The sequence below is a fragment of the Vidua macroura genome, chromosome 5 (genome assembly GCF_024509145.1).
Source record: "Vidua macroura isolate BioBank_ID:100142 chromosome 5, ASM2450914v1, whole genome shotgun sequence".
NCBI classification, from domain to species: Eukaryota; Metazoa; Chordata; class Aves; order Passeriformes; family Viduidae; genus Vidua; species Vidua macroura.
The window spans coordinates 66,184,018-66,207,976 of NC_071575.1; the positions used below are offsets into that span (position 1 = coordinate 66,184,018).

Genomic DNA, 23,959 nt, shown 5'->3' on the forward strand with positions numbered 1-23,959 from the left:
TGACCACAGAGTCACAGAATGATTAGGATTCGAAGGGACCTCTGGAGATGATCCAGTCCAACCCCCCCTGCCAAGGCAGGGTCACCCAGAGCAGCTTACACAGGAATGCATCCACATGGGTTTGGAATGTCTCCACAGAAGAAGATTCCTCTACTTCCCTGGGCAGCCTCCTTCAGTGCTCTGCTACACTCCATGTAAAGTTGTTGTTCCTCATGTTGAGGTGAAACTTTCTGTCTTTTAGTTTATGGCCACTGCTCTGGGCACCACCAAAAAATGTCTGGCACCATCCTCTTGGCACCCACCTTTGAGATATTTATACACATTGAGATTCCCTTCCAGTCCTCTCTAGATTAAAAATGCCCACATTGCACAGTCTCTCCTCATGTGAGAGATGCTCCAGAGCCCTCATCATATGTGTGGCCATTGATTAGACATTGATTGACGTCCACTGATTAAACAGTGGAATGGGCTGCCCAGAGAAGTAGTGGAGTCACCATCGCTGGAGGTGTTTAAGGAACGTCTGGATGTGGCACAGCGTGCCATGGTCTGCTTGACAGGGTCGTATTCGGCTGTATGGTGGGCTCGATGGATGGCCTCCGAGGTCTTTCCCAACCTAATCAATTCCGTGTGGACGTCCAGGGGCTCCGTCCCCGGGGCCCCTCAGCGAGGCGGGGAAGGCGGCGTGCGCTTTGTGGCGCTGCCGGCGCTCCGGGCCCCGCTCCGTGCGCTTTGTGGCGCCGGGCGGGCGGGCGGAAGCGCCGGGCGGGCGGACGCGGGCCCTTCCGGCGGGCTCGCAGCGCCTCGCCCCGCCGCCGCCTCCGCCTCCCCCGCTCGCCGCCCGCCGCCGCCCGGCGCCTCCATCCTGGTACTTGGGAGTCTCCATCCTGGTTTCTCAAGTGCCCGGACCCAAAACAGGAAGTAAGTGCGCGGGGCCCTGCGGGATCGCAGGGCCGGGAGCTCCGGGCAGCGGCGGCGGCCGCGGGCGGAGGGGAGGGGACGGGGCGGGGAGCGGCCGTGTGCGGCCCCGCGGCTCGGCGCGCTCGGGCCGGGCTGCCGGCCGGGCGGGAAGGGCCGGGCGGGCAGCGGAGCCCGCGGTGGGGCCGTCCAGCGCCGCCGCCCGCCGAGGGCACGGGAAAATGGCGGCGGCCGCCGGGGGCCAAATGGCGGCGCTGGCGGCCGCGGGGCAGCGGGGCTGAGGCGGGCCCGGAGCCGCCGCCCCGGGGGCAGTGCCGGGGCAGGGGCAGGCCCGCTGCCTCCCGCCGGCTGCTCTCCTGGGAGAGCCCTGGGCCGGCCCTGGGCCGCGGCTCCCCGCCTTCCCGGGGAGCTGCCGGCCCGCGGGAGCGCTGCGCGCAGCGAAATTGGGAAGCGGACAGACGGAGCGGCCCTGGAAATTACTAAACCCGGCTCCTTTGGGAGGACAGGGCCAGGGGAGGCCGGCCAGCGCGTTTGTTTTGTTTATTATGTTATATTATTTTTTTAATTGTTGTTGTTTTTTCTGGTCTTAACTCCCTCCCTCCATACCTGGGTGTCTCTAATAAGAGGCCCACCTGCAAGATCGCATTTGAATTTCTCCATTTCCTCTCGCTGGGGCTGCGCTTGGGGTATCCTGAGCTTGTGGATTTTATCTGTTTTGTTTCATAATCTCTTTTTTTTCCCAGCGAGAGTCGAGAGTTGTGATTTGAGGTTGCTTAGGGCAAGTGGAGCCTGAAGTGTTCGACTCTGCCAAGATCAGGGGTTTCATCTTAGGGCGGTACCAGGACCTTCTGCACTAGAGCAATGCTCTGTTTTGCCAAAATAAAGGATTCCGGTTGGAAAAGACTATTTTTCCCCCCATTTTTTTTCTTTTTTTTTTTTTTTTTTTTTTTTTGGCCTCTTTATTCTTTGTTTTGCCCTTGGGGGCATGGTGAAGTGTATTACCCTTGTACCAGCTATATCTTCAGCTGACTGATAGTATTTGTATGTATTCATTCACAAAGAGTTACACTGTTCAGCCCCACCTGGCCACTGTTAGTTGAAGTAATCTAGAAAATGCTTTTTGTTTGCTGGTGCTGCTCTGGCTACAGATGTAAGTTGGCCTCTTGACAGCATAGTCAGAATTCCTTTGCAAAACCAGGGGATGCAGGTTTTGCATTGAGATGGAGCATCTCATTCTGGTTTTCATTTACATCATGTCACGTGATTATAATAATAAACAACTTCATGATGTTTTATGACTTATTGAAATGATTGAACATTAATTATAACTCCTTAAGGAGAATGCCCAGAACTACTGATTTTTGTCTTAACCACACAAAATTATAAAAAGTGGCTGTATAAGAGACAAAGATCTCTCTACTGTGTTTTGCATGTTCTCCTTTTCTGAGCATCGTTTCTGTGCTTATCTGTCCATCAGAAAGCAAGAAAGACTTCTCTTTGCTTATCAGTCTTACAGTTAGGATAATTTTTCTTATTTTTCTTGCATGCTGAAATTCTACTCATAGTTTATAAAGGTGAAGAAGTTACTAAAATGCTTAGCATGGAACTGGATTTACATGAAGGGAAAAGAATTTTAGTACATATACTTGGGAAGATTTCTATCCATAGCTATAACCTGGTGCCCAGTAGCCAGTTCCTGAAAAAGAAAACTCAAAACTTTCTATGTTTATTTCTTTTGAAAGAGCTAGGACATAGGTTTTATTTTGTTTTGTGTTGTTTTTTTCCCCTGTGTGACATTTAAAGCATGCTCAGTGCTTTTCATTAAACTTTCAATGGACAGGCTAAAACTCATGGAGTTCTGCCAAATTTGGATCAATGCAGATGAGAACACTTTGTCCCATTGTGTCTCCCATATATTCTGCTTCATTGGTGGCCCACTTCTCTAAATACCACTGATGAGTAGGATGCAACTGTATCTACAGGACTGTAATCTCATGCTGATACAGATTAATAAATCCTTGTATGCCCCAGACTCAGGTCCCTGGGTCCTTGTGATTGGTGTCTGCCCAGTTTGGTTCCTTTTCGTATCCATTGTTGGCAGCTGTTGGAGAAAATTTCTGTGTGGTGGAATTTTAAACTTGAGCAGAACTCAATTGGTCTGAAGTAAAGTTGGGGGAATTTTGTTGAATATGAGCATAACAACAGTGGCACTAGATGAATAATAAAAGCTCCTGATAACGTACTGGAAGTACTGACTTGGTGTGGAATACACTAAACATTCAGGCATCCTAAAATATGAGGTCCTGTAATGATTTTGTTTCCTTAGTGTTACTCTTGAACAAATGCCTCAAAATCCCAATGTGTTCCATGGTATTGTTCCAGTTAAATGCCACAGTAACTGGAATCCTCCCTTAATAATCTTCAGTTTTTGCTTTTTATAAGATTTAGTGAGACATATTTATTGCCCAATGCAGAGAATGCTGCCTTTAATTCAACTCATTATAGAAATTTTAAGATTTACAACAGTCCACTGAAGACTAGATATAACATTCAGTTAATAACCAGGGGCAATGACAGAATTCTGTCTGCAGGAGTAAAAATATTGTTTCTTTGAAGTACTTAATTTTTACAGCCTACAGAATAATTGAGCCCATCTGCCTGATGAGGTTTATTTAGAATTAAAGGAAATTTGTATTAGGATATTACTTTTTTTTTTGGTGTAAAATCAGCTTTGTGAGGTTTTTTTTTCCTGCCATAATTCTGCTGCATGCTTCCCAGATAAATAAGAACAACTCTATTATGTGGCTTTAGTGGAAAACCTATATTGGAAATCTGTATTAAATGAGTCTTGTAGACAAAGTATTTTCCCACCTCTTTGGCTGCATGTTGAAACCTGTTTGAAGTTGTAATACTGCTCTAAAAAGTGTTGAGTTTGGTAAATACACACAGAAATCCAACAAGGCAAAAATGCTTATTGAATTGACACTGATTTCTAAGATGATATTGTGAAAAATGTTTTTGTGATTTGTGTCAACTGGCAATGGAATCAGCAAATGCTTGTATCTGCTGTGTCAAAAGTGGACACGTTCCCTGGGATAACTACAAAGAATGGTTTTGAAATTTTCTGACCAAATAGCCAAATAAAACATCGAGAAAGAAAATAGAAGAAGTATAGTAGAGTCAAGAGATGAGGTGGCAAAAATGACTGATGCTTAGAATAAAATAGAGGAAGCTGTGGTAAAGCTAAGGGATATTGCAACAAAGCGACTAAATGCTTTTGTATAATAAAAAGCTTGATGCACTTGTACCAGACTAAAATTATTTAGCGGACATTGGTGAAGGGCCTCCCTCCAGACAACCACGAGCAGGACAGGAAGCCAACAACCACCTGGAAAGATTATGAAATTGCTGATCCCAGCTTATTGATACTTGCTGATTCAGACTAACACAAGCACACTGGAAAATGCTTTGTAGGCTTAAAAACAGTGTATATAATTTGCTGAACTTGTACGTGGTGTGTGCTGTGAGTGGAGTGGTGACTCCCCGGCCACCCAATGCTGCTTGCTTGCTTTCTTTAAAATAAAAGATGCAGAAATAAAATTCGGTTTGGCTATCAAAATTTTGTATCACAGTTTCATTATGGATTATGGCACCCACACTTTCAGTGCATGTCTCTGCAACACTGTTCTCTTCCCCAAAAGCTAACACCTTCCTTCAGAACATGAAATATTAGTGATGGATTGGCACCTCTGTAAAGAATGTGTCTGAATCGATGATTAAAGAAAAACCTTGGGTTGTTAATTTAAAATTCAAGTAAGTCTTTTGTTTAAAATAAAACTTGTTTGCATTTTCAGAAGCACACCTAGTGAACTTGTGAAAAGACGGTGATATTTTGGAGGTGATGAGACTACTCGGGTCCTAATTCTCACTAATTAATAAACCATGGCTGTCATTTACTTTGCATTTAGCCTTTGCAAGAGCAGATGTGTGGATGTGCAGGTGTGTGTAATGAGCAGAATTCATATGGCACATCCCAAAGCCTCTGCCGTGATCTGGCATTGTTTAGCACAGCTCTGGCTTCTGCGCTGTGATGGATCGAGGGCGTCCTGCAGGCACAGTGTCCCTGCAGCCAGGCTCAGGAGAAGGCATCAAAGGGTGTTGGCTCAGGCAGCAGCACTGGGCTTTGGCCCCTGAGCTCCCTGTGGATGTGTCACACCTGATGCATGTTCAGAGTACCTGGTAGCTACATCATTATTAAGGTGTGAAAGAGTGAAGTTTGTAAGATCTGGGGATTGTTTCCTATTCACACGAAAGAACCACTACAGTTATTCCTGATTTTGGTCACTCATTTGTGTGTTAGTGGGTTGGTGTCCCTGTCCTGGGATAAATGTAGCTTGAAAGAACCTGGTTGGTTGGTTTTTCTGGCAGTTTTCTTGTATTCGTATGGTCTAATGAATAAAAAGTAGTGTCCAAAATATGCATTTGACTTTGACTTCATTCCTCATGTTCTTTCTACTCAGTGTTCAGTTGTGATCCAAGGCTATATGCCTTAAAGTTGATGGGAATCAAGGATGTGGCTCTTTTTAAGTTTTTATCAAGGGTTGGTCAAGGTTATTACCTTTATTCAGAAAACTTTGGATACGCTAAATCATGAGTATCTTACACAGAGCATCATTAATTTTTTGGGGAGAGCCTGCACTTACAGGTGGCATAAACCATTTTTGGGAAATCAGCAAGGAGTTATAAACCCATCCTCCATCCAGGAATTACATTGAGGAATGTTTCTTGGGAAGTCCCAGGTCCTTGAACAAAGTGCAGTGCCTGGTGTCTGGTGCTCTGCAATTCAGGGGAGCTTGAGCTGAGAGCTGTAGATGTGTGACTTGATCAGAGGAGTCAGTGGTGCTCTCAGACGTGCTGCCTCAGCCACTGTCTGGTAAATCCTGTTACAGCTCTGGATGGAAGTGCCAGGCTAGCAGCTGCTGATCCTCGGTATAGCTTCCTCCCCATCTCTGGGAATGCCATATTTGGATGGATGGATCCCTTTTATGCTGTGTCCTGTTCCTTGCTAACTTGTAAACTAGCAAGGCAGGGAATGTAAAGGGGGTTAATTACCCTGTGTTTTTTATTAGGTAGCCAAATCCTCTAAATATACGATTTTCATCAAGTCCTGAGTAACTGCTGAAACAATGACACAGCTTTGCTGTGCCTGTACTCAATTTTCATCAGTCTTCAAATAAAAAAGAAGGAATAGTCTGCTCTGTCTTCTGCTGTGGATGGTGCTATAGTTTCCACTGCTTTCAGAACAGCTGTAGGTGAAGTAAATGACTGTTGTAATGTGTCTTATAAATCTCATGTCTTTCAGGCCTCTAAAATTGTGAAAAATGGATGCTTTCAACTGATTGTAGAAAAATAAATGTTGTGACAACTAGTTGACATAAATTAAGGAAGAATCCTCCACCTCCTTTCCAGTAACTTTAAGGATTTTTACTACAGCAGTCCCTGTAGTAAAACTTACTTAGAAAGTACATATGAACATGAAAAAGAGAATCTGTTTATTTTGGCCCAGTTTCTTCATTCCCCAAAAGCTAAATTAATAACTTAAAAGTGGGTTGAAAAAGTTACAGTCTGCTAATTTAGCTGTAATGCTTTGGATGTCTTCCTTCATGTTTTAGCATTAAGGATGCCTCACTGGGTTCCTAAAATCAGTATTACAACCATGCAGCAAACAGCAGCTTCTAGTGAAGGAAAGAGCACAGGCTGTAAAACTCAGCAGCAGATGAATCCCAAGGAAGTTACTCCCTCCTACACTTGCATGTGGCAAGGAACTGTTGATGGTAGATGTGAAAGTAAGTTTGAGAATCCTCTGATTTAAAATGTCAGTGGTATCTGAAATTTTTTACATGTTCAGAAGGGTAATATCACTTCATTTGAGGAATCAGTCACTGTGTGTGCTTAAAGATGTGCCAAATCTTCAACAAGCTCAAGAGGCGAGAAGTAGTTTTTTAGGAAGACTGGCAGTAGTTTTATCTTTCTAGGATAACACTTCTCTTGGGGATCTTTGATACTGAAGAACATGTTTTCTGATTAAAAATTAAATAATCTCCTGCTGACGCAATAATGTTAACATTATACAGGGAATTTGAAATCCAAGTTGTAAATTCCAGTTACATGTGGGTATATAGCTATCCCTGCCTAGTACATGGAAAATTTATAATGTATTTGTGGTTTCTTTTTTCTAAAGCTATAGCCAGATACTTTTAACAGCATTCTGGCTTCAAAATAAAAGTTAAAAGTGATTTTTTTGTGTTTGTTGACATATTAGTAAACATAGAAAAAGGACTGAGCAGTTAAAGGAGAAATAAATTCTATTTTCTTTTGACAAATCTCTGCCAAAGTCAAGAAAAGCAGGCTTAAAACTGATGAAATCTTTGTAAAGCTTCTGGATATTTTAGGTGTTATTTCATTTAGCTTCTGCAGCAACAAAGGCTGCATCTCTTTGTATTTGGATAAAACTTTTTTGTGGGGTTTTGCTTTGTTTTATTTCTGAAATTCTGCTGGTGGTTTACATAGAACTTCTTGGAAACTTTGTGTTTCATTGCAGTACTTTTATAGTGGAAATTAAATTATGAGAGGCACTTTATATTTCCCTAATTCTGTGACTTCAATGTATATGGCTTATCTGGGATTGCTTATTCCCTCAGTTGCTTTTTGTACTGGTGATTGCTTGCTGTAATTTTCTGTTGCTTTTGTTGTTTAAATGCTGAAGAAAAAGTCCAAGTTTCACATTTAGTTATATGCATGGAAGGAGAATAAAACTTTGCAAGTTGGCAGTCTATAAATAGGGCAGCTGTGACTAATAGGACACTAGAAAAATATTTGTCAGTCTTGACTAGCTTTCAGTTCTATAATAGCAGAATTATTAAATTAACAGTGGAACAAATACTGGACAAAAATATCAAATGTGAAGAATTTAGAAATGACGAAAAAGTAATAGCCCAGGTTTGTGTTTGAAAAAAAAGAAATCACTAGATTGCAAATTCTCATAATAAGGAGTTTAGGTACTATTTTTAACTTTAAAGAAAGTTTCTTTAAAGCTATCTGGTTTTACCCTGTGCAATATATGTGTGCAGGAAAGTAAAGGTCGGTGAATGTCTGAAACTGTGGATTTGTCCTGTGAAAGAGCAGGCTCATTCCCTGTGGGAGTTGGTGCTGGTTGCGTGGGCTATGGAAGCAGCATTGTGGTCCAAGTGGAGTCCAGCTGCAGAAACATAATCTGTGTGTTGCTCTTTCAGGTTTGAGTATGAGCACAGTTGAAGAAGAGTCTGACACAGTGACAGTAGAAACCGTGAACTCTGTGACTTTGACTCAGGATACTGAAGGGAACCTAATTCTTCATTGCCCTCAAAATGGTATAGAATTGTATTACATAGTATTTTTTTTTCTTCTTTATTTTGATTGGTCTGACTGCCATACATCCCTGCCCACAAGTTCTGTGAGCTACTCAGGTGCAGCTCACTGTACAAAAATTGTACTGCTTTGGTTTAAAGAATGATAAAGTGTTGAATTGGGTGTAAATCCCAAAGCTGTTTGTGTGTGCCCAACAAAGATACAGTTGCCGTGGTTTATTTCAGTTGAAATGGATTCTTAGAACCAAGCATGTACCCAAATTTCTGTAGACTGATCTGTGTTTGACAGACTGTGGATAGAATTTTCAAAGAAAATGCATGTTGAAGAAAGCATGGGGACTGCTGTTGCCCATAAGTTAGACCAGGTTCCTGGGCAGCAGCAAAGCACTGAACCAGCCTGTCACATTTGCTTCTACTATTTCCTTTGGTCAGCTTTTTAGGAGAACTCCATCCAAGGCTCTACTTAGCTTACAGGAAGTAACCTGAGTGTGTTTTTGTTGTTAGAAGCTGATGAAGTAGACTCTGAAGACAGCTCTGAACCTCCACACAAGAGGCTTTGCTTATCAGAGGATGATCAAAGCCTTGATGATTCTACTCCATGCATTTCTGTTGTTGCCGTTCCAAGTAAGTTCTTTTATGTACTCCTGTAGCACGTATATCTGTTGGTAAAGGTTAAAAGTGGACTCTTGAATCACAGTAGAATATTCTGCATGGTTTTTTTTTTCTTCCAATTTTTATTAATATACTTGGTTATCATATTTTTTCAGCCTTGTATAGTTTTGTAGCAATTAGTACTGGTAAAATAAGCCTGTGTTAAAGTAGTTTAGAGACCTGCAGGCACAGGTGCATTGAATAAAATTAAGGATAATGAAGGATATGTAAATTAGCAACTAAATACTCTCCTGCAAAGAGATTTGGAGTTTTTTAATGATCAGACAGTACAGTTAGTATTTCAGTGTTTTATAGTATTGAGGTGTGTGTAAAAGAGATTGATGTAAAAGATATAGGATGAATACTGAATTAATTTTCCAGAAGTTGAATATTAGAAAGTTTAGTGTCATCTCCCAAAGGGAGACAAGACCAGATCTAGTTAAAATACAATTTGCAGTACCTGGAGTGTCTGTTTATTTGGTGGAACTCTGTAGAAATTCCTTAGAAATAAAGGCATTATCATATTGAAGTTGAAGGAGGACTGGGGAAAATGCATGCAGCCAAAAGATTTGAATGTTGTCCTTTAATTTGAAAATACTAGAGGTAGGGCTGGAAAAGAAATATTAATACAGTTTCAAATTTTTGCATCAAACACATTTTGTATATGTTTCACATTAAGTCATACTTGTAGTCAAGCATAAAACTGAAGATTTCTAAATCTATATTTAAGTTTTATGAAGAGAAGCAGTTGATAATAATTTTAGTGAATTTACTGTGTCAACAAATAAATACCAAGTAAGGCTCTTCAAAATTTTCACTTCAAAGGTAGCAATTTATAAAACTTGTAGCACGTGTGAAAAAATGCTTCAGGAGTTAAGTATGCAACTAACTTACCCATTCTGAAGTTTCAGAAAATGATCAGAGCTTTGAGGTGACCATGACTGCTACCACTGAGGTAGCTGAAGATGAGCTTAATGAAGGAACTGTTACCCAGATTCAGGTACAGTAAAACTTCAAAATGTACCTATTTGATGTATGCTTTTATTTAAATTGAAATGAAAAGGGAAACAAATATCAGAAATGCTTACTAAATGAATAAGACTCTTTGAAATTAATATATGTGAGCAGGGATCTTTTTTGTAAAAATGCTGGTCTGTAAAAGGACAATTGAATACTTTTATATATGAGAGAGGTTATTTGTAGTCTTAAGTTGCTGCCCAAAGAGCAATACTGCAAAGAGTAATAGAGGTAACCCTCCACTGGTAGTTATGTGCTCTGTTGTGATCTGCATAGAAGACAAGTTTATCTGTTATTTCTGTCATTCTTTGATTATAAATTAAGCTTTATAACAGGCTTAAATAGGCTTTGTCTCTTGTCACCAGTCCTAACAGTTACATGCAGTTTTCTTTGTGGGTATACTGTGTTTAAAAGTTCAAGATTGGAAGTGCTAGATATAGTCCTGTTCCCACCATAGCCAGTGAGACTCTTCTTACTTACTGTACATTAAACAAGATGAAGAATATTACCTAATTAATTCTCACAACATCTGTGTATTAATATGCTAAATCTTACTCAGGTGTTTTAACAAAGGTGATAGTTCCAATGCCATATCTAAGGCATGACACTTTTGAACATTCAGCAAGGTGACAAGGTGTGCTGATTTCATTTTCCTTCAAACTATGTCTCCATGTTAATTGCAAAGTGATATAAACAACTGAATATCTGACTCTATAATTTCATATTGGTCTTTTCAAGATTCTTCAGAATGAACAGTTGGATGAAATCTCCCCAATGGGCAATGAGGAAGTATCAGCTGTTAGCCAAGCGTGGTTCACAACCAAAGAGGATAAGGATTCTCTAACCAATAAAGGTGGGGTATTTCAAATGCAGTTCTCCCATGCTGTAGAGATGTAAACTATTCCAAATGTCTCAGAATGTTTTGCAAGTTGCATAAAGTAGTCTCTGGTCTGGCTTTTTGGAGATGGGCCACGCCTGCAGTGGTGACAGTAGTGGCCACAGTAGAGAAGGGCTGTGAATGCTGTGTGTCAGCCCACATTGGGCAGAGAACTGTGTTTGCCTGGTCAGGGGGTGGGAAGCTGCAGCAGAAGTGGGGGACACCAAGAAGAAAAACAATCCTTGCTCAGGTTAATAGAGTTGCTTCAGAGGAAGAGGGCTCCTGCAGACCAGGACCTAATGAAATAATCTCTACTACTCCTAAAAATTCCACCCCACTGGGCATTCCTCCCTTTCCAAATATATCTGTGCAATCATACAGTAGTTGCTGAACTCAAGAGATTTTGTCTTTTCTTTCCTGCCCACAGGGGAAGTGGCTTTCTAAACCTAGAGAAAAAAGTTAGTGTCAAATGAAGATATATTGTATCTCTGGTTTCCTCAGCCCCTCTACTGTTTTTCTTACTTTGACTTTTACTTCTTCTAGGGGAATTTTTTTTTTTTCTTCAGTCAGTTCAAAGCAGCCCCCTCTTTTTGTTAGAAACCTTTAGGAAGAGACATAGAATTGTCAGCTGGTCAATGGAGGTCACTCAGTCTAGTGATTCCAGTTAAGAGGTTAATAACTTGAGGAAGATATTCCTAGTAAAATATGCCAAGAAAAATATTTGAGAATCTCCACTGTCTGAACTTTTCTTGTAAGCTCTGTGGTTTGTCACAGCAGTGAAGGAATGCCAGTGTGTGTCTTCTTTTACAGTAGCTCAGAGTTTGGCATGTGTTGCCTGAGCTCATCACTTTATAGCAGTCTCCACCTAATAATGCTTTCTTCCCAGAACTGTGGGCAGGTTCTGATAATCTTGACTATGAATTTGCAAACATGTAAAGTGCAGAATATATGTCTTTTCCTAAAATAGTTTGCTATTAAAGGTTATTCTGTGTAAAGAGTAGCAGTGTCCCATTAAGTCAGGTCAGAGGCTTGGATCTGTGTGAATCACAGTTACTGGAATACATTATTTTTCTGTCTCTGTAACTGTGGAAGAAGAGATTGAAGCTATGGGACACAGGCAAAGAGTACTCTCTCACCAGTTCCAATGGAATTAGTAATAATGCCTGTACTTTTCATTATAATTGGATTTGAGTAGACAGTCTCTTTGGTGTGTTCTGTCTCTCAGCTCTGGTAATTAGCAGGCTGAGAAGGAAGTACCCTGATTTTCCCGAGCAGAGGTGGGCAGATAGCCAGCACACACCAATATGTAAACTGGGTCACACCAGCATAAGCTCAATTAAAAGTATGGTAGGACCATAAGAGGAAAAAAGGATAATTTAAAGTAGGAATGTTTTAATGTTTTATTAAAAGACTTCAGATTTGAAATTTTCTCTCTGAATAAAGTTGGTTGCATTTGCTTTTAAAGCTTAGCTGGCATTGTAGTTACTAAAGACATAGGCAGAGAGGAAACATGGTTTCTATTGGCTTGCCACTTTTATTTGGGGAACTAAAAAGACCCACCACAAGGTTTTATGTTGGCTGTGACCCCTGAGCATTACTCCCAATGCAAAAAGGAGGAGAGAGATGGGGACCAGCTTGTCAAAAAGAGGCTTAATGGAGCATTTACTTCTATAAAAAGCACTCACAGTAGGTGGCACTGCTCTCATGTTCAGCAGTGTTAAGGTATGCAAGAGAGCCCCACCTTGTTGCCAATTCCAGGTGATCTTCTGAGTCGTATTTTAAGTTCCAGCTTCTGGAATCATTTTGAGTACATGGATATTTCAGCTGTCAGTTTAAAGACAGAAATTTTCTAGTTGCAGCTGAAGAGAAAGGCTGAAAATGTGACTTAGCAGTGCATGGAGGAGTTCATATTCTGTTTTTAAAAATGGGATGTTTTTGAAGAGGGGTCTGACTCACGTTATTTAAATATTAGTTGAATGCTACTATCAGTTATGAAATAACATCTGTTTAAAATTAATGCTAGGTATATTTTAGTAGCTAAAATTATTCTTTTCCTTGTTAATTCCAGTATGGGTCATGTTTTCAGATACTTCTTGCTTCAGTAATTAGTTGTCATTTCTATTTTCAGGCCATAAATGGAAGCAAGGGATGTGGTCAAAGGAAGAAATTGACATTTTGATGAGTAACATTGAGCGTTATTTAAAGGTATGTTTAGAGTATGTTCCCTGCTCATTGATGTGGTGATGCAGTTCCTGCTAGAAACCAAATTTCTTTAGTACTTCCCAGAATACTCAGTAAGTGATTTGGATTGGTTTCTTGTAGGAATGGTCATCACCCATTTGAAATACATAAGAAAATTTTATTCATAGACAGGATTTAAGTACTACTGAATGTAACATTGCTTTTAATTTTTGTGCTGGATATAGGCTGTTTGGAGCATTCTGACATGACATTTCACATGGTTAAATCTCTTTCTCTGACTATACCTTGAGGACTCATAGAACTTTTGTTAAAGATGTAAAAAATTGCATTAGCAGTTTCCTTACTAAGCACTGAATACAACTTCCCAGACATCCTTGGTGCCAGGGCTGTGATTGTGTACTATACTAGCAGGATGCCTGTGTCTGCTTTCTTCCCCTTAAATTACTGGGATCAGAGTTCAGTGTAAATGGGCATGTGGTGAACATGCTGATGGTGATAATTGCCCATAAATTATATTTGTGATAGGCTTGCAGCTGAGACTATTTGAGCTGAACCCTTACAACTGAGAATATATAGCCTCAATATTACAGTTTCACCATCCTTCACCTGTGGTTTAAATAAAAGCCCTGAATTTAGTGTTCACTTGAATAAAAATCCACAGTATTAGTTGAAGAATGTATCTGCCCACACATATATTAGAGGTTTTGCCACAAAATCATTCATGGGTAATGCTGTGTTTTAAATCTAGTGAAGCATTTTTAAGCTAGCTAAATAACTTTTCTGAGTTACTGATAAATCATTTGATTTATTCTGTTCCCATTTATCTGCTTTCTTGTACTACTTTGAATAACTGAAATATAGTGATTCTTAGTTTAAGCTGGAGTTAAGCTTTACTGTTATACTTCATTGCAGTATTTTTGTATTGAATTTATTTGAGTTTCCATCAGAACAAGAAGAATAGTTTAATTGAAAGAAATCGCTTTTGCGTAAGGAATATCTATAATTATGTAATAAATCAATATCGCACTGTTTGACAGCCTTCCCTTGTATGGCCTCAGACTAATTCCACCACAATACATATTCCATGATGTTCTATATGATGGTTCAAGTTTTGATCTTAAAATATACATTGGACAGATTTTTTTTTTTTTTTTTTTTAATGTAGATAGGTGTTAGAATTTCTGTGTCTTCCTGGACTCCAATGTAAAAAAACCAAAACAACAAAACCTAGTGTTCAAGGGTTTGTATTTGAGGGAGCTAATCCATAAATACTCCATTTTACTTTTGGACTGTAGTATTTGTGATACACAGAAAGCTGCATAATGGCTTCAGTTCTTGTGTTCTACTTCTTGATTCTTAGGAGACTTTATCTAAGGTGTTCTGTTTGTGGTTTTTGTTTTTGTTTGTTTTTTTTTTAAATGCTTTGTTCTAGGCCCGTGGAATAAAAGATGCCACTGAAATTATATTTGAAATGTCAAAAGATGAAAGAAAAGATTTCTACAGGACAATAGCTTGGGGTCTGAATCGGCCTCTCTTTGCTGTCTATAGAAGAGTTCTTCGCATGTATGATGACAGAAACCATGTTGGAAAGTATGAAACCCTCTAATGCTGCATGGTTTTATTGGTATGAGTAGGGTCATGTATTTATGCTGGACATGTTCTATGTGAGACAGAAAATTTTAGCCAAACAGACCTAGATTTTGCTAATATGTCACCTCTGCTCAATTCTGATAGATCATCCTTGGCAATAGTTGTGTTCAGTTGATGGTATTCAATGACAGCTTTAAAGAACAGACAAACAGAAAGCCCAAAACAAAGGTGAATAACAGATCCTGATATGATGACAGGACTTGGACACAAGGATGGATCTCCTGAGATGTAACTTTTTCTAGAGCTGTGACTGGAAGTAATTGATGCCCTTGCTTGACATTTTTTAAAGCATTGATCGGGTGCTATGCAGAAAGGATATTATATTTTAGTTTTTTAAGGCAGTTGAAAATTAACATTATCTTCTCAGTGCTGATACACTTTTTTGATGGAGAGTCAGCTTTATGGTGATGGTGAATTGGGACAGTAAGGAAGAAGCTGTTTATTTGAAAGACTAATGCAGAAAATTCTAATTCTGTTCATAGTAGTAAGATCATGAAGAATGAGGAAATTTTTTGACAAATGAGAGGAATCTTATACCAGTTAACCTTAGAAATACACTAATGTGGAAAATGACATTTGTTCCTCACATTCTTTTGAAGTATTCAGTCAGATTGTGTCTTACAGCTGAAATTCCTTAATCTCTTGTTCTAGCAAAATGTGTGCTGTGTCGTTAGTAAAATAATAATATTTATGCTGTATGCTTTCTGTTTAACATAATGTCTTTTTATTTACCTGTTGCTTAGGTACACTCCTGAGGAAATTGAAAAGCTTAAAGAGTAAGTTATCTTATGAACAAGGTCATTCTTCCTTGTTTATATTTAGTAGCTTGATCCATTTTTAAGGGTTTCCTTATATGAAATCACTGAAGAGTTACAAATAAATTTGACTGCTCCTACATTACCCAAAAGTAGTGGTTACTATCTAAAGAAAAATGAAACTACATTTGAATTCTTTAATTTTTTTTTTCTAATGTGTGTTCAGGCCCTGACAATATGCAACTAAGTTCTAAAGCAAGGCTTCTGTTGTAACTAGGAAACTTTCAGATTTTTACAAGCACAGTCAAGATTTGTGGTTATGAGAAATAGAAGTTCCTTTTCTGTACAAAATTTGAGCAAAGGTTATTCCTAAAGGAAATGGCAGGTCAAGAGTAGGATCTCCCCTAGGAAGTATTACAGATACATAAATTATCAGTACAGCTCAAAAAGCCTAATTTTGAGTGTGAACCTGGTAGATCAAGGAGATGGGGCTGCAGACTTTATCTCCTCCTGCACATTTCCATGCTCGAGCAGCTGGAAGAAACTGTTGGACTGAAGGAAGGAAGGGAGTATATTGCATTGCATTGATGGATCTGTTTGGATCAATTGAGCTGGTTTGTGTCATTCACAAGGTGCCCGTGGTTCCAGATGTGTCAGAACTACTTATTGATCAACATTTTAAGCAACCCGCTGTCATGTGAAGGAGGAAGATGATTGCTAAAATGATGAATGTGATTATGCAGTCTTTTGCTTAATTTAAATTGTAGGATGCCTGGATTTTCATTGGGTATTACTGAAATTTCTCAAGTGCTCTCTACACCACCTGAAAATCATTGAGGAACCTGTATAGAATGGAAATCAGCTGTTTATCTAAACATTCATATTGTGTTTAACACACTCATTAAGCCTCACAATCTTCCTGCAAGACAGATACTACGCATTTTATATGTATCTTGTGGCTCAGCTGGTCCAAAAGGCTTCTAGAAACACACAGGAAAAAGTAGCAGAAAATACTAATTGTAAAGTAGCAAAGTGATTTCTCCATTCTCTCTTTAAGCCTGTCAACTGCACATTCATCCTGTTTTTATTAGAGAATATTTGGTATTTTGGTAATTTCCTAACTGGATATAGTGCTAATGAGCACATTTCTCTTTAGGCTGAGAGTAAAGCATGGTAATGATTGGGCCACAATAGGAGCTGCCCTGGGGAGAAGTGCTTCATCTGTAAAGGATCGATGTAGACTGATGAAGGATACCTGCAACACAGGTGAGGTAAATGCTTGTGTCAGAAGTGAATATTCTGGTTAAAATTCTGTCCCTTGTGTTTAATGGTTATAGAGTTACACTGTATGTTTGGTGTCAAGAGAGAGACAGATGCACTTCAGGAGTAAAGTACTGTTTATTTTGTAATGCATATTTTCAAGTATAAAGGAAAATTCAGTCAGCCCTCATGTGAATAATGTTGCATGGTTAATTCACTCCAGCTAGTACAGTTCAGATAGCTTGGATCAATTTGCTTTGGTCACTATTTGTACAAGTTCTGTGTAGCCTTACTCATCTGTGAGAGAAAGAGAAAAGAGAAATTCGACAGCAGAACAATAGAATTGTTGATTAATTAATCAAGAATGGATATGATATAAATTGTTAGTAATTAAGAACAGTTACATCTTCTTCACAAGGTAATATTTCCATCTGGAATAAGGTGTTGGACATGGCCGTTAAAATATCTGCTGGCATGTTATGGGTCAGAACAGAGAGTATGTATTGCTAGTTAAGTTGCAGGGCTCCTCTCTCTTTCAGGAAAGTGGACAGAGAAAGAAGAAAAAAGACTGGCAGAGGTAGTGCATGAGCTGACAAGCACAGAGCCAGGTGACATTGTCACACAAGGTGTGTCGTGGGCTGCGGTGGCAGAACGGGTCGGGACGCGCTCGGAGAAGCAGTGCCGCTCTAAATGGCTCAACTATCTCAACTGGAAACAAAGTGGAGGCACCGAGTGGACCAAGGAGGATGAAATAAATCTGATTTTGAGGTTTGTTATTTTAGTTACTTTTAAAGGTTTGTAATATGTGTTGCTAGCAGGATTCCATTGGGGTCCATTTTGCTGGTTTCCTAGACACTGAAAATTCTAGAACCTTCCAAAAATCACTGCTGTGTTTACAGTTCCCAGAGATTTATTATTGAACGTATTTTTTGTTTTTTGTTTTTTTAGTGAATGTTAGTGTTCGTGAAAGGTGTCAGATTGAAAACCCTGGAGACTGAAGTCTTCTTTATTCCACAGAAAAGGTACAGCACAGGCAGCAAACCGTGCAAGCTTCCCACACGTTGCCCCACCGATGCGCTTTAACCCTTAACTGGAGGGTAGCTCAGTCTCCCTGCCCATTCAGTCCTTGGCCTCTCTGCTGAGATGACCAACAAGGGTCAAGTGTGGTGGTGGTTTCTGTGATGTGGACATCTTGTCTACAAAGAGCTAAACTGAGACTGCAAATTAATTTCATGTAGGCCAACAAACACTGATTGGATATCAGCATCTCTGACTACATTTGAACTGGCAACCTGGTAGTGACTTTGGAAATCTTTTGCTCTCTCCAGTCCTCCTTCAATTTTGAATGCCTTTAACTCAAGCTTTTTAGCCAGTGGATTTTTATGGTTGGGTGGGAATGAAAAGCCAAGAGATCCAGGGAATCTAAGGAATACTTACAAAGTAGTATTAACAAATTTAGTGAAGCTGTTTGACATAAACTCAAAATGAAGAGCCTGATTCCACATTTCAGAATGTGCTGGGTATATTTCTTAATATTTCTGGTTTGGTCTGTCCAGATATCCTTTACTTATCCTACAGGGTTGGTTTTGGTAGTTTTTTTTTTCATTTTTACTTCTTTCTTTCTTTAGCTAGCAAGAGTGCTCTTGCCTTATTTGTGAAGAGGACTTTTCTTAACTTCCACAAAAATATCTCCCCTCACTATTCACCTCTCTTTCATATGCTCCATGTACAGATAAGGGCAATTCAGAGATTTTTAGTGATTCCAAACAGATTCTGTAGAGAAAAAGTGGTAGAGAAAAATGTCCCTTATCTGGAAAGCCTGGTGGGATTGATTTATGAGGAAGTGTTTAATGCTGTAGTTAACTTCATCTACTTTGGCTAAGAAGCATCTGAGAGAAGGCAAAAATCTGTGTTAAGGACAGATGGTTGTTACTTAGAAGAAAACAAGTAAATATCATAACATGAAATTAATTAAATGAATGTTCAGAGTGAATCTCAGAAGGTATTTCCTGCCTTGGAGATGTGTTTGGGGAATGTTTTTTCAAAAAGAAAAGATGCAAGTACCACCACTTGGAATGCTTCACAATAATCTGATCTAAGACCTAATGTATAAATAAATAAGGAGAATAATCCTGCATGGCAAGGAGATGGACTGGATCACCTAACAGGTCTAGTCCATCTTCTGTTGTTTATGATTCTGCTTGACCTCTGGCAGCGTGGAGCCGTGGAAGCCTGTGTCGATTCCTGAGCTCTGGTGGGCTGGTCACTAGCATGTCGTTCTGCGCTGTTACGTGTGACACGGCCGGACGTGTGCGACACCCTGCCGCTCTGGAGGGCAGTTTCTAACAGGTCAATGTTTTCTCTATCCTGCCAGGATAGCGGAACTTGAAGTTTCTGATGAAAATGACATCAATTGGGACTTACTGGCTGAGGGATGGAGTAGTGTCCGCTCCCCACAGTGGCTTCGGAGTAAATGGTGGACCATTAAAAGACAGATTGCAAACCACAAAGATGTTTCATTCCCTGGTAATGTACTGCTTGCGCACTTCTCTTCTGAAAGCCCCTTTCACATATGTCAAAGGAATAAGGCTGCATTTTGTTGTCTGCTTACAGCATTGCTGGCCAAAGAGCACATTGTTCCTTTGCTGGAAGTTACTGGCCCCTTGGATCTGCTGGCTGAATTGCACCTACAAGCAGTCCTTAAGTGTTTCAGTCAAAAAGGCCAAGCTGATGTGTACAACTAGACAGACTTTGCCATCCCTTCTGGCTTTGGCTAAAGTGAGAGTATGTATATAAGCAGCTCAGCTGGCAGATCTCAGATGATGCTGATCTTTGGTATGGAGGGCAGTGACCTCTTCAGGTGGAAGAGGATATGTATCTGCAGCCTAACTATGGCCTCAGGTTAGGTGTGTTGCCTTTACAATGTTAAAATGTAATCTCTGTCAGGTGCTGAGCCTTAGGTGTAGACAGAAAGTAGATCTACTACTAGGTGCTGTGAGGAGGCGGGCAGGAGTCAGGAGTATAAAGCTCCCCCAAATACATTTCATACCATTTTCCCGTTCTGGCTTGGAGAAATTAGTGCTTAAGCCAAAGGGGTGACCTTCAGACCTCCCTTTGTCTTACTTGGGGAGAGGAAAAAAATCAGAGAGATTAGTCATGTCATAATTAATGAAAGATGTAATTTAATGCACACTTGTGCTGTGGTTGACAGTGTGGTTATATATTAGTCCTGCCTCAAGGCTGCAGCTGGGAGTAGGGCCCCTGTTACCACACATTAATAGGCAGTTGTTGCATCAAATAATTCATAAGATAAATGCAGCACTGCATCAACAGGCTGTGCTGTCTTTCCCCTGACAAAGGGGAGATGTTTAGGCAGTTTGCTGTAATGAATTCTAGAGAAGCTGAGGCCTCAGGTTTTGTGATCTGCTGTTACATCAGCTGCTCCCTCAGCAGGGCCAAAGCAATCATAGCGAAGAAGGGTGTGCGGTTCTGTTGGAGCAATGGGCCTCCTCATGCACAGGTGAATAATTGTGATATAATCACTGTGGGATTCATTCTCTCTTGCTCCCCATTTTCAGTGACATTTCTGTGAAGCTCTTGAACAAATCTGCTTCTGTGTTGTAGAAGATTGGAGGATTTACTTCTGGTAGCAGCTAGTGATACTGGCACTTGATTGTAGCTTGGGGATATACCATGCATCATTTTAGAGAGTTCCAAAATTTTATGGGCTATGTGTTCTTTTTTTCCCCCAAGCATCGTGAAGTGCCTGGGTTCCATGAGGAAATCTAGTTCACTGCTGTAGTTGGCTATAAATGATCTATGTATGTGCTAAATTTCTAGTTTCTGTATCTCTGGAGATTGCTTAAGTTCTAGGTTCTGTAGGATTTTGTTTTCTCTTTTCATCTTGGGTAAATCACTAGTTGCAGCATTTCAAATGTGCTTGTTCAACCTGCTTTAGCATGAGTGTTTTTTCTCTCAGTGCTGATAAAGGGTCTTAAACAGCTCCACGAGAATCAAAAAAACAATCCAGGGCACCAGCTTCCAGAGAACAAGTGTGGCAGTGGCTTAGCAAACACTAACCCCAGCTCAGGGGTGCAGCACGTGCAGATCCGGGTGGCTCGCTTGGAGGAGAGCACAGGAAGTGCCCCGAGCCCCATGGCAGCTCTGCAGATCCCAGTGCAGATCACCCACGTCTGTAAGTACTGAAACAAACCACTCACACAAAACCTGAAACTTGCTTCTGCTAAGGTGGTGAAGGAGGAGGGAGCATATCTTGTAAGAGTTGTATTCATTGTCCCTTGGTCATGCCATAACTTCAGATGAAACATTTCTGTGTTCTGTTTACCTGTTTCTAACTTTGTTAGGCAAACGTAGATATTGCTATGACTGTAGTTCCAAGAAGCTACAATTGGAGCACCTGAACACAGGTGTTGTTGGTGTCTGTTTGTGTGTGTGCACACAGGAGTTTGCCACATAGCCTGTTGTTTGAAAAGCCTTCATAAACTTCTTAATGAATGTAGAGTGTGTATGTTTATTCCTTAAGTTGTTTCTGGTCACTCTTGCAGAGAGCAATGAACATCATGTACAAATTCTTCTTTTGTAAGTTACATAGACTGCTGTCCCTAAGTTCTGATGCAGGGCACTGAAGGGAAGGTATAAGTGGTTTTTTTTCTAGTCCTTTGTTACGCAATTATTTCTAGTCACAAACACTCTGGAAAACGTTAGCTGCTAAGTCACACCAACATTCAGCCAATGTTCTGCTAAACCACTGTATTTTTTTTTAAGTTGATGCTTCCCATGCTCTTAAGGATGAATTTTGCTCATTATCTAACATTGATTCCCAGATTTGCTCTGAGTGTAGTTCTTACTGCTTGATCTTGTAACTAATCTTATTAAGTAACTCCAGTCACATGCAGTCTGTCATCTGCACTGTATATTATTTTGCACCATTTGTCATTTGTAAATTTTATTAGGAAAATTTAGTGTTTTGGTCTTGCTGATTACCAATTAGTTACAGAATATTCTGAGTTGGAAAGGATCCACGTGGATCATCGAGTCCCAGCTCTTAAATGAGTGGCCCATACAAGGATTGGACCCATAGTCCTGGCATTATTAGCACCCTGCTCTGAGCTAAGCTGATCAGTCTACAAACTGATGCTTCAGACTATGCATGAATAGGCATTTGGCAGACAATTTTCTGGTTATAATTTTAGTAGATCAGTCTATCTTAATCTATTTATTAAGTGCTAGCTTCATTTTATGTGGTTTATTTTCTAATTAGAATGACAGATGACACCAAGCCAAGAACTTCTTATCTGTCACAGTATGTCAGTAGTCTCAGACTTTGAATGAAGCTTGATCGAAGACGATGGGTTTTGATGAGCAGGCAGGATGGGCTGGGATCCTGGAACCTTTAATCATTTCTGAATTGAATCCTGTAATGGTTATTTTGTGACTTCACTTGCCCATGTCTGCCTAACAAGCCTTTTCCCCCATTTTAGTCTGCTTTTCTGAAGAATTTCTGGTTGTGTAATCACAGTGAATTTTGTGTTGTGTGTTTCACAGTCCCATGAGAGCTGAACCTCTTAGCCACTTTCAACTGCATTTTGTGGAAGGCTCAGGGTTTCAAAGGGGCAATTCCTGGGGTTTTATGAATATACTGGCTAGGTGACTGACAGGCCATACTTTACAGCTCCCTGCTATTGAGTGCCAGGAAATCTGCAGCAGGAGACCTTGAACATGCCACTACAACAATAATAGCTTCCAAAATTGAGCTTTTATCTTCTTAAGAGACCAAAATTACTCTATTTTGCAGCCACGGAGTCTGAGATGGCAAAGTTTCCATTGCTTGGGTCACTGTTATCATCTTGTAAATCTTTTCCCCTTTTGGCATTTAGGAAATTACTGGAAAACCCCAGACAGAGTATTAATTTTGTTTCAGCTTCCTAGAACTTGTGATTTTTTTTTTAAGAGTAAGTAGAAATTGCAATTATGGTTATAAAGTTTTGAGTACAAGTTGTTCGGACCTGGTGATCTTAAAATACCTGGTACATCAACTGTTTTCACTACTTCACTACTTGTAAAAGTAGTGGAACTAACTGCATAAATAATTACATAGTTGTAGTAAGAATACTTACAGCTTTTATACTGCAGTCATAACACACAGGATAGGCAAATATCTGGGAAGCATTTGAACTTTCATCAGGGGTGGACATACTGTGGAGGGCAGAAAAGATTAAAAACACAAAAAAAGAAAAAGAGGTCTGTGGGAAACACAACCATGTTAAGCCTGACACCAGTTTGAAGCAGGCAGTACAAAGTATATTATTACAAAGGGTATCTTTACATTAGAACCTCTTGCAAATCTCATTACAAAAATTAATTAAATCATGTCAGAAACTTTATTTTCTTCTTTTATCTCTGTGTGCTAAACCCATATTTACTTTCTTTTGCTCTTTTGGATGGTAGAATGCTCTCTTTAAATAGAATTGTATCTTGGGTACCAATTAGAGAACCTTGTCATTAGGACTGCAGCCAGTTTTCTTTTTCCTCTTAGGGGAATTAACAGTACCCTGCCATGTATTAATTATAGTATGTTATTCTCTCTACGGGGCTGAACATTCTGGTTTACATACTTTCCTTTTCTTTTTTTTTTTCCTTCCTTTTGCAGCCTCAACCGATTCCCCTGCTGCTACTGTTGACTCTGAGACAATAACACTGAACAGTGGAACACTACAGACCTTTGAGATTCTTCCAGTAAGTCACTGGTGTTTGTTACTGTGTTTTTTTCTTTTCAAACCAGCTACTTCTTACACTACAGAAGTGTGCACTTCCAAAAAAAAAAAAAAAAAAGAAAAGAAAAGGGAGGGTTTTCAAGTGGAAAGAAGAAGAGTTCTAAAACTTATTTCTGAAAGTGTAATCCATTAGGGCTGCTGGGCAAACTGTGAAATACAGTTAAATGCTTTAAATTTGCTTTAATGCTACAAAGTTTTCTTTTGTGCATGTTTTTTTTTGTTGTTGTTGTTGAAATCTGACATAAAGGAGCCAGAGAAAGCTCCCAGCAAGTAAAGATTGTCTCAGTTCCATTGTCCTGTAATTTATAGCACAGTTTCTCTTTCATCTCAATGCAAAAGTAAGTTGAATTTGTTCCTTTTTTACCTGCTGTTGTACAGCATTATACAGACCTGCTGGGCTCCTGCCTTTAATACTTGCCTCGGTAGCCTAAG

The 23,959-nt window shown here is 40.0% G+C and overlaps 1 protein-coding gene across 2 annotated transcripts in view; it reads left to right on the top strand.

Annotated features, from left to right (window-relative positions):
* The first annotated feature begins 619 nt into the window (after window positions 1–619).
* The window catches only part of DMTF1 (cyclin D binding myb like transcription factor 1), a 29,802-nt gene continuing 6,462 nt past the window's right edge, over window positions 620–23,959 (top strand). Inside the window, exons 1-13 of one of the 2 annotated variants that reach the window (XM_053977932.1) lie at window positions 620–918; window positions 8,208–8,324; window positions 8,826–8,945; window positions 9,878–9,972; window positions 10,728–10,842; window positions 12,995–13,071; window positions 14,501–14,658; window positions 15,462–15,494; window positions 16,630–16,739; window positions 17,273–17,501; window positions 19,108–19,259; window positions 20,713–20,928; window positions 23,404–23,489. In XM_053977932.1, coding sequence (XP_053833907.1) covers window positions 8,216–8,324; window positions 8,826–8,945; window positions 9,878–9,972; window positions 10,728–10,842; window positions 12,995–13,071; window positions 14,501–14,658; window positions 15,462–15,494; window positions 16,630–16,739; window positions 17,273–17,501; window positions 19,108–19,259; window positions 20,713–20,928; window positions 23,404–23,489 — 1,500 coding nt within the window. In that variant the 5' untranslated portion in view covers window positions 620–918; window positions 8,208–8,215. Of the gene's footprint in view, window positions 919–6,680; window positions 6,762–8,207; window positions 8,325–8,825; window positions 8,946–9,877; window positions 9,973–10,727; window positions 10,843–12,994; window positions 13,072–14,500; window positions 14,659–15,461; window positions 15,495–16,629; window positions 16,740–17,272; window positions 17,502–19,107; window positions 19,260–20,712; window positions 20,929–23,403; window positions 23,490–23,959 lie in introns of those variants that run through there. The other variant, XM_053977931.1, reaches the window with a different exon arrangement.